Source organism: Gobius niger (assembly GCF_951799975.1).
Source record: "Gobius niger genome assembly, chromosome: 17".
NCBI classification, from domain to species: Eukaryota; Metazoa; Chordata; class Actinopteri; order Gobiiformes; family Gobiidae; genus Gobius; species Gobius niger.
In genome coordinates, this window is record NC_136868.1 from 23,387,444 (window position 1) to 23,401,350 (window position 13,907).

General features: G+C 42.5%; 1 protein-coding gene across 3 annotated transcripts in view; it reads left to right on the forward strand.

Annotated features, from left to right (window-relative positions):
* bcar3 (BCAR3 adaptor protein, NSP family member) overlaps positions 1-13,907 on the forward strand; it is a 53,941-nt gene that overhangs the window by 27,264 nt on the left and 12,770 nt on the right. For 2 of the 3 annotated variants that reach the window (XM_079574527.1, XM_079574528.1), the window contains 3 exons: positions 2,409-2,607; positions 2,760-3,002; positions 7,274-7,316. In XM_079574527.1, the coding sequence (XP_079430653.1) occupies positions 2,409-2,607; positions 2,760-3,002; positions 7,274-7,316 (485 nt within the window). Of the gene's footprint in view, positions 1-2,408; positions 2,608-2,759; positions 3,003-7,273; positions 7,317-13,479; positions 13,772-13,907 lie in introns of those variants that run through there. The other variant, XM_079574529.1, reaches the window with a different exon arrangement.

Consider the following 13,907-nt stretch of genomic DNA (forward strand, 5'->3'; position numbering starts at 1 on the left):
TTGAGAGAGAGATGCTGTGGTTTATCAGATTGAATATTTGATTTAGACTTTGAGAAACTATTGATCCACAAGGGAAATTGCTTGGTTACTGCAAGTCAAAAATACAATCTGTCTCCATCGGAGTTCATCATGCAGTGTATGAAATTAGCTAAACATGTAGTTTTGACACTTACAAATGTGTTCTGAAATGCATATAATAGTGCAGTGCAATATATCTAAAGGAGGGTTGTCATCGATATCCAAATAGAAGTCACGAACGTCCCAGACTCTTTTCCATCATGAATAGTTAATGTGCGAGGTAAATTGCTTGTGTTTTGTGAAAGTAGTGAGAGCCAGTCCTTTCTCCCTGGGCAGTGCTGATGAGGGAGGGTAGCACAGATGGTTGGGGCCACACACAAATACACTTGCAGGCAGCTGACCGTCACTCCCTCCGGGCCTTATAATGGAGCCCCCACCCCTCCCACCACCGGTCGTTCAGGCCCTCAGAGGAATCCAGCGTCCGACCCCAGCATGCCTTCACACGACGTTGCATTGACCCACATTGTTCTTACTGTAGCCTCGCCCCGTGTGCGTGGAGAGGGTGGATAAGGCCCACTTGGCCTGTTTAAATGAGTTGAAGTGTGGTCAGCTGTGCCCTAATCCCTCCGACCACTTTATTGACAGCCGTCGTGGCACGCTCCAGTGACTTGCTTCAGGCTCTCAAGTGATTTCATTTGTTTCCATTGGTTAGTTTTACAATGTGATGAGAACTACAACCACAACCGCAAACAAGGAAGATTAAGATTATTACTTCATTTTTCTGAAGTTAAACTCAGGAATAGAAAAATGAAAAAGAAAGTTGCATACCGTGCACTTACATAGTTGGTTCATTGCCAGTCCTTCAAAATCCTGATAATTAAAGCCATTCGTTCGAACTTGTTTCTCTCCTCCGAAATGTTATGTTATTTATCAATGTCCAATGAGCAGATCCATTCTGTATTGGTTTCAAAGGAAAATCTTAAGTTAACCTAATGCTCTACGAGTATGAGGTAATGTGTTGGATATTTCTCAAAGCAGTCAGTGGCATCAGCTACAGTAAATGGTCTTAGACAACAAATCTGAATCTGTAGCCACAGTATTGAAGCATCTGTGTCCACTGTCCATAGATCTGTATAAAAATGTAGTAAGTAAATAAGTGCTTTGCTTGTCATTGAACAACCGTACAACAAAATTGTGTTCAGGTCCTGAGCCGCTGAGACTGAGCCGCCACTGTGGGCCAACCTGACTCCTTGATTTGAGTTCATTTGTATTATGCATGACTGAAATCTATTATCTATCTGTGTACTTAGTTCTTTCGTATTTTATTTCTTATTTCTCAAAAATGTGACCATGCCGTGGACCTCTGGCCATAGCAGTGCCTCTCTGTCTGCATCTGGTAGAACGTCTGCAGTGCCAAGCCACCATTTAGCCTGCAGCGCACATGCAGCGATCACAATCAGGATGTTGACAAAGACACTCTACACGCACAGTGGCCCAGGTCAGATCTTGAGTAGATGAGATTAGAATTTGGGAGTGTCCTGTCTGCCAACATGTCGATAAGATGATATTTCAATTTTTACAGTGTGACTAACAACTGGCGGTCGAGTGTACTGTCCACTCATCATCCGCACACAGCTGGGGAATTTAACAGGGAACTGCCCAATGTTTCCATCTCTGTCAACATATCTGTCCTGGGCATCTGCAAGTGTCTGCTTGTCCTTTAGTCAGAGCCAAAAATAAGAAATTGCCCGAGAGATGGAGAAAATATCTTTATCCAGATGATGTTTGAGACAGAGACGATGATGCACTTTTGGGTCAGTGCACAAATGCATTAGCCACGGCTAAACCAGGTTACTGAGGATTCCTATAAATATTTTATTTTGTAATAGCTGAAACGGCAGCTATATATAACTTATTAGTTTTAGAAAGACAGCGTTCTACCCCAAGGCTGGAAACAGAGAGAAGCAAAAGCAGAAACAAAGCTGTTTTTGACACTAGTTTGAGCTAAAAAAGTGCTTTACAAGATACTAAAGTAGGCAACATTACAGGTTGTCCATGTACAAGTATAGAATTTTCTCACTGATATTGTTATGCAACAAAAGAAGCATTTCCTCCCAGGGGCCACATGTGTACCTTGTGCTGTTCACCTGAGTGTTACGTTTGTTTGTGTGTCATCTCGACTGTATCTCTTTACCAGTGTGTCGTATATCACAACCGTTTATGTCATTCACCCTCAGCGTTTTTCTGGTCAGATTTCATAGAGAAAGGTGACACTCAAACTTATGATGTGTTTGTGCTGTTATATAATGCTGTGTGCCAGGTGAAGGTATAGCCCTGTTCACTGTTACAGAATACTCTAAGCAGTGATTTATGTCTGTTGTCCTGTCTAGAGCTGAGGATGATGGCTGAGGGGCGTTTTGCCAGTCTACCCAGGTCACTCCACACGCACCACCACACTCTGGGAGGAGGACCGGTCCACACTCCACTGACGGGGCCCTCATATTCACTGGGGGCCCCAGGAGCCTGCTCATCCAGGAGGCTTCAGGGATCTCTAGCCTCCTCAATGGACCTGCTCAGCTCCAGGCCTGGGTAAGTGCCCATTACCAAAATGGCCAGCTTGGTTGTGTGTAGAACAACTCAATTGTGCAAGCTATTTTGAATGTGGCCTTGGTATGGTTGACCTTCAGAAGTAAATTGTATAATCTTCAATATTTTACTGATTTTCTTCATCTTCTCCACAGTTATCCATCAGGTCAGGGTGGCAGCCTATCAGAGCCCCCGAGTGCACTCCAGCAGGTGTCCATTCATGGCACGCTGCCTCGGAAAAAGAAAGCAGGGCACAACCTGGTTCAGGGCAGCTTCACCTGGGACCACAGAGTCAACCACAGCCAGGGCAAGCATTACCCTCCTCTGAGTCCTGGGCCTGTTCAGCCACTGCCCTCCCCACTGGTGCAGAACATCAAAGACGACTTCCATGGTTTCAGGTAATCAGGCTTTCGGGCTGTTATTAGTTTAGATCATTTGTGTCACAATGATCTAAACTGCATGTTGCATGTTTTTTGTTTATTATATTAAACAACATGTAGGCTTTCAAACAACTACGTTTGGTCAAAGAGGTCTGAAGGTCTACAGTGATATGACTCTATACAGTATAGTGTAAAGATGATTCGATATGCTTTTGTGCACTATGATGCCTTATTCTAGAAATGCTTGAGCTGAGCTGTGTCAAAGGGCGCTGTCATTACCATGTTGTTAAACCTCTAATATTGAGACAGCTTTACACACTATTGTTTCCCAATAAAACACAGGTGTTTTGGATGAAAGCGTGGAGATACAGTGCTGTGGGCTGTAGCAGTCAGATGTAGAACTTCAGAAGCACCACAGAGCTCATCGCTCATCACGTCCTGCCATCTCTGCATCTCCAGGGTAGAGTTACAGCCGGCTGGATCTGATAGGGCCGGCTTTGTGACTGCGAGCCTGCGTGTGGACCTCAGTGCATTTGTGTGTAGCTCCGAGCATTGGGCAGCCTTTGTAGGTCAGGGTGTGGCAGAGCAGATCACACATCACCATCTCCTCTTTGTGCGCCTCCTCGCTCAGTCTGAGGGATACATTTCATCCACTGCTGACACACTGCTCCACAATTTGTCCTGCCACAATTCAGCTTCTGCAGGTGGCCACATTATAAATGCTCACTTTTCACTCATTTTTCACTCCTACCGTGCAGATCCAATGGGCTCTGTCACGCGACAAACTGTTCTTTTTCATCATCAAAGCCGGTCCTTTACACTTTGATGAATACCAGATGCTCTATAGGGCATCAACACATCTTTATATACAGTATAGGCTAGGCACATAGGAGACTTTGCAATATCAAGTGTTTAGCTGTTGACCATCTCAGCTTTGTTGTTGTATTTAGTTGGTAATAAGTATCAAAGTATTCCAAGTGATATATAAAACCATCTATTCTTTTTTTCCACAGAATGTGTTTTTCCCCCATTAAAATTGTTTTCGAACTATATGAACCCGTAAGACAGGCCAGACACATGGGCAGTTGGTCTTGACTTTCCATTGCTCACGTTGTCATCTTCCCCCCGACCCCTTGACCTTATGTTACTCTTGCTCCCATTGGTCGGTTTTGTCTTTGAGGAGCCCTCCATGGGCAGCTCTGCAGACCACCATGACAGCATGGGGTGTGGCTCTCAAAAAAGAGTTACATACAACGAAAAAAATCTTTACTTTTTATGTACTGTTTGCTTTTCAGCAATTTCACTCTTGTTATAGAAAATATGATGACAATTTTAAATTCCCTTTTTTGAAGTGTGTTTCAAGCATTTACAAAGTGTCTAAATTATATTGCAAAGCTTGAATTTACTTAGACCAAGAAAAAGCTTTTTAGAATTTGCTTTTTACATTCATGATTCACATTCCTAGACCCACTGTCCATCTCCCACAGTATTTCCAAGCCCTGCAAGAATACAAAATTTCAATGAATGCAATTTGAGATCACAGTGACCTCTGTTGGCCCCCCACAGCCGCTGCAGCCTTTACCCCCTCACTCCCACTCTCTCCGTCAAATGCATGCGCACAGTGACTGAAGCCGCTTGTGGTCGTGCTCAGTATTGTGTGGCCGAGCTTGTACAACAACAGACTGGACAGAAAAAGACTGCGGCCCAGTGGTTTTTCTGTCACTTCATCCCTTTTCTCTTTATATTCTGTTTATTTGTGCGCGTCCATGCAGTGTTGTGGTCGTAGAGAGAAAATCCCAGCTCTGACTTGCCGTATGGGCAGAAACAGTTAAAGTTAGCAGTGGTCGGCCTGTGAGAGACTGGAATGTCTGGATCTGGTCATGTCACGTTGACACTGAAGGAGTCCAGGCTTATCAGCTTCAGACAAACGCATACACATATCAACAAGTGGTATAATCCATCCAGGTCCCATAAAACAGGGTCGAGGTGGGTCAGGATGTGGACTGGGGAGGGGGGTGCCTAAAGAAACATTTCTGCAAAATTAAATACATCAAACTGTTTTGTGTCACTCAAGCTGATGATGTGGAAAATCTATTTCAGGAAAGTCGGGGAATTTTGGATGACTCCCCCACTGCTCAGTGCTGAGTGGAAGTATTATTTTCAAAAACACAACAATACGGACCACAAAGAAATTGTTTATTTGAACATTTGGCAATAGTCGCGTTGTGTCGGAAAAGCTGCATGACAGTGGTGTCGGTGCTACTGGTGGCACACAGCCTCTTTCCAGTTGTATCCAGACACTTTCTTATAGTTTAAAGGTGCATTATGCAACTTTTTATGTGAAAAAAAAGAGTTGATATTTGTGTGTATAATGACCTCGTAGTGACCCAGCGGCTGTTGAGTGGTCAGCATGGCACCTTTACTTTCCGTCACAGTGGTCTCTAAGACACTTAAGGATCAATTGTTTTCACTGCTGACAGACCCTCTCACCAGAAAACACACGAAACAATTGATCCTGGAGCGTTGTAGAGGCCACATGATCAAACGTAAACGCACCTAGCTGACCACTCACACAGCCACTGGGTCACTACAAGGTCAAATATGCACAAATAGCAACTCTTTTTTTTTTTTCTCACATAAAAAGTTGCTTAATGCACCTTTAAGATAATCCTTTATTCCATATTTTAGTGGAGCTAAGGTTGAGGTCGAAGTGAAATGTGGTGACAACTGCTTAGCCCTGTTTTAGCACCTTTGAATTTGTATCTAGTTTAGACTATGATTTAGCAGTGGTTTAATACTTGCATTGTAAGATTTTTATGAATTTTAGTATTAATGATACAGAAACAGCTACGTTTGCATATACAGTACGGTAGGTCACAGTTTAGCTCCCTCAGGCCCTTTTGGAGTTAAACAAAGTTTCAGGGTCGTCTCTGAGTGGCTGTATGGGGAGGTTATGGGTGGTGTCTGTTATTTGGTGCATCTCACAGCACCCCCTCAGCACTGGGGGAAAGGCAGGGCTTGAACAGGCAGATGGTCCCTGAATGCGGTGAAGCATGTGGGCAATCAGATAGAGAGAAATGCATGGACTGTGTGTAAACTCAATGGCAATACTAGTTACAAAGCAGTGGCGTAAAATGTGTTAAATGCAGGTTGATTGGCAGAGAGTGGCTGAGGAACATTGTCTTGTAGCAGGCTCCGTGTGCCCTCTGTGCTGAGGACAACTAATCTATGCAGAACCACTGACAGGATGTGTTGGATTAGAGCATTTGTTGACATCCACACTGTCATATGAAATGAGAAATCTCCTGCGGCGACATGAAAGCGCCCCCCACTCACCACCTTTTTATGAATAATGGAGACGCACGGTTGTGAATGGAGGCTTGTGCTTCGTTACATAACTAAATCCCACTCATTATTTGGGGGCCATCTGAAAAGTAAAAGGACTTAGAGCTAAACATATCTGGTTTGGTAAACACCGGGGAGAGTGCTAATATTCCCGTGGGAACACCGGTGCAGGCTTAAGGGATTTCAACTACCAACCTTTGCAAATGCTGGTGGAGATTTGAGCTAATTGCCTCCTTCACTCAGTCTTGGCTGTTCCTCTTGAGCTGATGTGTGTAAAATTATTTGATAAAACGGAAATTGATGTTTGGTGCTTTTGTTTTTGTGGAAAGCGAATTCCTGAAATAGTGGGCTTGTAGGCTTTCCTCACTTGTTGCTACACTAACGTTCAAGTAGGAAGCCATAAATGAGTGGCTTGTAGGTGGCCCCTAAGATCCCAGATTAGCTGATTATGTTACAGCTACTTAAACACATCTTTTGTTTACACACTTCAGATACTTTTTTTTGCTTTTTTCTATCTCAGTTCATTTTAGCTTGCGATACCTCTTTGTTCTTTGCACATTAGCGGCTATTTCCAAGAATTGCTTAGGTGCGGTGTCGCGTGTGCTTCAGCCTCTCTGTGAATTTGCCAGTGGACTCCAAAGGCCAGGTCGTGTGGCTGCGATGTGTGCTGTGATGGGGGAGGAGATACGATGCTGGGAGGGAGAAAAGCCAAGGCAGACCCACAGCCAGTGCACATGTTTACCACTCAAGTCAGGGGGAAAGCAACAGGCACATATCCACAAATGCTTTGACTTTGATGGTTAGATGGTTAGTGCTCAGGGGCATCACATGGGCCTGTGTGAGACGTAGCATTTCTTAATCGACCCCTTGTTAGAATATTGTTTTATAGCTTCTTGAAGGATGTGTTCGTTGAACCGGACCTTGTCTCTCTCTATTTTCCCCAGGGACCACACGCCTGGCCCGGACGCTACTGTGGACTATGTCAAGGTAAGGAACATTGATTTATCTTTACATTTTCTGTGCGAATAGTGGTCATTTCAACTTACGGTATACACGTAGATCCTCCAGAATCTCCGCATGGCACGGGAACTTGCAGAACTATACAATGAAAAACATCTTAACAGTTTATGACTCATATTCACATGTACTTGCTGGATCACACTGCTGCCAACATGTGAGGATTTTATGCTCCCGGTAGAGGCTGTGCACCGTGCCAAAAAGTGCAACTTGTCATTTTCAAAACCTCAAACTCTTCACCCCAATGTAAAAATATAACTCCTGCTCATTCCCATGCCTTACACACTGTAGTCCTTGGCCATATCTCACAGAACCATTTGGTAGCTTACTGTATGTTGTGTCATTATAATAATATGATTGTTTACATCTTCAGTTCTCCCTCATGTGTCACAGAGCATTGGCTGTAAATTACCTTTACACAATCAGAGGGCAGCAGCACCTGTGTCCTTGCTCTGTAAAAAAAAAAAAAAAGTGGTGACTGACAGGCCATGATTCACCTCCTATCATGAGCTGTGATCGCACGGCTGACACGGGATATGAAATACAACGGGTGGGCTGTTTCATTCTCGACGCTCTGTCTTTTCTTTATGGTCAAAAGCGTGTCATGTCATAATGAAACACTTGGATTCAACTGAAACAACTACACAGTCACTGACAATGGTGTCTTCGGACGGACAAAGGGCAGTGAAGTCCATTTGTGTTCACGTGTTTGTGCGAAATTTGACACTTGGCAAAGAAATGTCCATATTTACTCACACCAAACATCCTCATTAAGAGATAATCAATTCAGCCGACATTCATGCTTTTTATGATATCACTATGTCGCATGCTGAGGGTCAAGACTTGAATGAATGACGTCTGATACACAGTGCGAAACTCATTAATCTACAGTTTAATGACATGTTGCTTTTGACGTAAGCTTCCCTTCAGTGTCAGGCTGCTTGTTGTTCTCGATTTCCTCTTTTTTTTCTTAAACGCAGCATTAAGCAACTCATGCCCCTAGAGGCCATAAGCGCCACTGCAGGTGTTGTAGCATGTTGTGGTTTTTTAGCTTTTTTTTGTGAGAGTAAATACTACGCTGACAGAAAAGATAAAGAGAGAGAGGGATATTGTACATCCAATTACACAATGGAGATCATTTTTTTCACTCAAACTTGGCTGTAAATACTGTTTAAGTGGCGCTAGCCCGCAGTTAGCTTTGCCCGTTCTTCTTCTTCTTCTAGCTTCTTCTTTGTGATTCTATTAATGTGTATTGGTGACTCCGACCCGGAACCCGTGAAGTTGCAATTGTGGTTTTCTGGCCATAGACACCAGGGGGAGATAAAAGACCCCCTAAATATCCCATTGACACATGTATTACCCCCAGAGAAATGTATTAAGGTAAAGGTTACTTAGTACTGCTTTAGGATATATTTATTTTTAAATTCCCTTCAGCCATTGGACTAACATTGTGCTTTTCTGTTCTGCATTTGTGTTAAAGAACAGCAAGGGTAGAGCAACGAAACACTGAAATGATGGTCAATTCCACTATAACATTTACAACCTGAGATCCTTCTTTTTATGCCTATAATATTATACAGCACGAGTATTTGTAGAAATGATGCTCGGCCATTAACAGCAGATGCAGCACATAATCTTTTGACGAGGTTTACAGTAGAATAAATCTGATTTAGAAGTTGCAGCAATAGGTTCATTAACCTCTTATCCTCAACCTAAACGGGGCACATTTTCTCCAGTTTATTTGGCATCACCCAAATCTGAAAGCTTCATGAAAAAAGAACGAGGATGAAAACGCAACAAAAGAGCGACGGCAAAGTGACAAAACCGCAACAAAAAAGCAGCCAAGGAATAACAGAAATGTGTGACAAAAAAAAGCAACAAAAACGCTACAACAGCAAAGTGACAAAACACAACAGAAAGTGATATGCAAGCGATGGAAAAAGTGACAAAAAAGCCACTACAGAGCAACAAAAGAGTAACAGAAAAGGGATGAAAAAGGGACAAAATGCCACATGTAAACAACAAAACAAGTAATGAAAATAAATAGCAAAAGGGTTGCGACAACACGGCAACATGAGGAAAGTTTAGATGAGTTTTGTAGGTCTTAGCTTTCAAGTGAGGCGTTACACTGGCCTATAGGCTGTAAACTGGAGAAGAAGAAAAAAGGTTAATAAGTTCCAATGTTTTTTAAAGATCTTTCATTTCATCACACATATATTTTCAGTTCATCGAAGTGCACATGCTGAGTCACATTGCAAACAAAGCATTTGTGAACCTTTCCTTCATTAGTTTTCTCTCTCTCCCTCTGTTCATAAACTCCCTCCATCCATCAGCTGCTGCCTTGTTTCGATGCTGTCGCCGTGGCTTGAAAAGCAAACCTAGCGAAACATCTCCTCTGAACTTCTGTCTCTATAGAGAGAGCTTGAACAGTGAGCTTATGTCAATAGTGTTGAGCGTCGACCACATTCAAAACTGTGCATCCCGTGTTTAATATACTGATATGTAACTGTCAGCTGCGCAGGTGTGTTTGCAGAGAGGCGCACACGTCCACGCGCCGCCCACTCAGACGGCCCAGTCCTGGGGTCAAAAGTACACAGCTTTCGTATCAGGGCAATGGCCTTTTGTATGGTCGCAGATGTACAGTGTCAAGAGTGCATTACGGCAGCCAGGAAGGAAGTGTCTGCAGATTACAATACATCCAACATCCTCAAAGAAATCCCATACTTTATTGTCTGCCATTTCCAGAGCAGTGAAATGTCTAACAATAGCTTCATGTGCATTTTTCATCCGACTGAAGGGAATGCCGTAGCGTGGTGTTTTTAATGTTGAAATGTAGCACAGGAAGAAAAATGAATAGGTTGATTTGAACGGAAGCTTGCAATTATGTATAAATTGTGACTTCTCTTCCTGAGATGATGCATATTTAGAGGCATTAACAAGAAAGAGTCTGTTTGGTGCCTTTTCTTTCACTGCTGTCTTTCCCCCATATTCCCACTCTGTCTTTGAGCAGAAACACTTTGAGGATTAATCTCTCATAAGAGGAACAATACTGCTCTGTGTGCAGGGATTTATAGTCAGGTTGCAGTGACCGAAAGCGATTCACACATCCGCCCCAAACTATATTTAAAAAAAATATATACAGATTTACTGTGAACTTCAGATCCTGCGTATCTAAGTTACACATCACCCCCTACGCCACATGAAGCACTACGTTTTCATACTGAATACATGGATATACTATGGTGCTCTCTAGTGGTCAAGGAACAGAACTACAGCAAGAGTCAGAATTTCAGTGAGTGGTGAAAAACATCACACTGCAGAGCTTACATTTTCCCCTCTGGATGTTGATCTACTGCACAATATCCATTTGTACTTTTGTCTACTCAGTTTTATATTTGTCCTTTGTAAGTATGTTTAATGGTGATTTACAACAAAAAAGTCTCATTCAGTGTTGGGCAAGTTACTTTAAAACTGTAATATAATCTATATGAGTGATTACGGCTCTAGAAATGTAGTATGTTTGTATTACACATTACTGTTTCAAAAAGAGCTACTCTACTTTGAGTCATTTTTGAGTTATTTTTGGCAAAATATAGACTAAAATTTATATTTGCCACTGAGCAAAACTGCAGTCAGAGACTTCCTTTTTCCCCATTTCCCCCCTGTTTGTTATTTTGACAACGTTAGCTACACGCAACTGCAGATAAACACCAGTGTCCGCTATTTGGGGGGAGTTTGGCTTTTTTCGTTCATACATTTCAATGCACTTGTAACTCGAGTTACTTGAAATGTATTGACTAATACATTCTGGTGTTTTGGTTAAGTAATACGCTATATGCCTTTGTAATACGTTACCACCAACACTGGTCTCATTGCATTTGAGGCAATAACTACAAAAACAGCTGGGCCACACTGAAGCAGACAAACCCACTCTTACTGACCTCAAACTCAACTCTCAACCAAATGCGCCTAAAACGATCCATACCTCCCTTTGTCACAAAGCTCTCAACAACCCGTCATCCTTTTTCTGTCTTATTACTGTCAGTTTTCACCTAATCACATCCCCAGGCCCCGCTGTAAAGCCGTTTATACTTTTGATTGAGTCAGAAAATCCATCTCGATACAATCCATGTGCAATCTGGGTCACAGACTGCATACAGTACTATAGTGCCATGGATTGATCATGAGAGAAGAACAGTCACATATTATGTATTTATGTGATATTGTTGAACATTTACATTCAAATTTACATATAAAGTTACTGAAAAGTTAGATGTGCAATAACAATAAAAGGACTCCTGGCTGCTAATGAGATTTAATGAGAAATGACTGAATGACATCACATAGGAGAAAGACAAGCCAAAAAATAGTGAATAAATAAATGAAAAAAGTCCTCATGGTCTGTGACATCAGTTTGAACATTGCGCACGTGTTGCTGTGATCAATGCTAATGATCATTACCATGATCAATGCACCATCGTTCACTTCAGCTTGTGTTTGATTTTATCCACTAAACAAGATGACACTGACTTACAGCGGCACGTGGTACATTAGACACACACAGGGCCTTTTTATGATCTTATCTGGAGCATGTTTCCATTGGCCTTGTGTTGCTTGATAGGAGCTCATAACACGATAAATCAAAGTACAAAATATTATTGACAGAAGTCTGGGAAGGACAAAGGGTAAACTATCTTATATATATTTATATGTTTGACCTCTCACAGAAAAACCAATGCTCATTTTCAGTTTTGGACTAATCAAACCCCTCATCTGTGGTTTGTCTCTTTTGAACTTGCTGAAACTGCCTTTTCTCAGCCCGTTCTGACAGAGACGACAAGCAGATAGGAATCGAAGATGCAGAAAGCTTTGCATGGGATTCCGACTCCCGTCCCTGTCCGGCGTTGTTTTTCCGTAGCATTCCTGGTTTGACGAATGTGTGTATTTTAAGGTGACTTTTTAGCCTAGCTGGTGATTTGGGGCCGCTGTGGTTGGCAGAACGGAGAACGCTCTCTATGGATTTGGTTGGTGGATGCTCCGGGGCTTCGCGCTGTAATTAGTGGCTACATTTCCTGCGGCTGAAAAGGGCTTAGACAGGGCTGTCACCGTCAAGGAGCGTCATGTCACAAGTTCAGTGTTTACAGTGTGTTGGGTTTCGTAACACCGTGATCAAGACTGGGGAATCAAAACGTCAAATGGAAGAGATGAGGAAAAAGCGTCCAAACATGGAAGAGTTTCTGATGCTACATGTGCTCTGCGGCAATGGACGAAACTACATACAAACATGCATTACAGCATCATTACATCAGTGTGTGACGATGTATGTTGGATCTCAAAATGAAGTAGAATCCCCTGAAATACTGCTGTCTTTGAGCTGTTATAATCACTTTTGTGGTCATTAGGATCCACAGCCAACAGTTATCAGCACATAGTACACCTCACAGTCTTCCCTCACGTCTAGACGGCCAGGATATGTAACTGTATGTTTGTTTCGGAGAGCGTCATGCCATTAAGTACTCGACCGAGCTTGTTGTCGCTGTCTGGGACTTATTTTAACCCGGGAACACACACACACTGCACAGGATATGAGGCACTTTCTGTTTTTAGACACGCAGATTTATGGAAGTTATAAACAGTACCCAGTTGGAGAAAAGTGGCATTATGTAGAGGGAATAGTGGAATGCCTGTCTGCGTACAGGAGTCAGACTGACATTAACATGACATCTCAAGGATGCTCGGAGATTGCACTGGAATGACTGAACATCAAAGAAAAATAGTGTAAATCTCATGAACCAATTGTTACTTTTTCAAATGAGAAAAACAGACAAATGCTATTTCAATATATAATTTATTATAGAAGCACTTTGTGTGTATTTGCTTACCTAGTAGAACTACCTCTTCAAGCAGAAATAGGCTTATGCAAATCAAAATATTGAATTAAAAGCTAAAAATCAAAACTTTTTTTAAACTAATATTTAATGTACAGTATTCATTAACGCCTCGATGCTTTTTTGAGGAGGAAAGATGCAAAAGGCTTTCCCTTTGCGGCACTCCTTGTGAGCAGAGCTGTGATTGGCCGAGAGCAAACCCCACATCCTTACATGGACACAGTGGGCGGGGCTTAAGTGAGGAGAAAGCGTGAATATGGATAGCACAGGGCAGTGAGCGGTGGAGGCTTCGCTCTGCAGGGGACAGAGCACGGGACAGTGTCTGTGACAGGATGGAGACGCACATGTCAATACTAAACAACGCTTCGTATTGACGCAATGGGATGAAGAGTTCTTTGCACGCGGGATATCTCAGTGTCACTCGGGGAGGCTGAAGATCAGAAGTTGGGGAATACAAAAATGTCAGAAAGATGCAACCTGAAGGACTTCACGGCAGCTCTGTGTTGCTTTTACAACAAGAACTCAATCAATGCCAAGGTGAGAGGAAGCATTATGTAGGTTTAAGACATGTGAAATAGAAGAAGAAGAATATCTAAGTGATGCCCATTTGGTGATTTCAGGGCTGTCTGTAACTTTTATTTTTAATGTTAATCCCTTTTTGCCACCAGTCTGA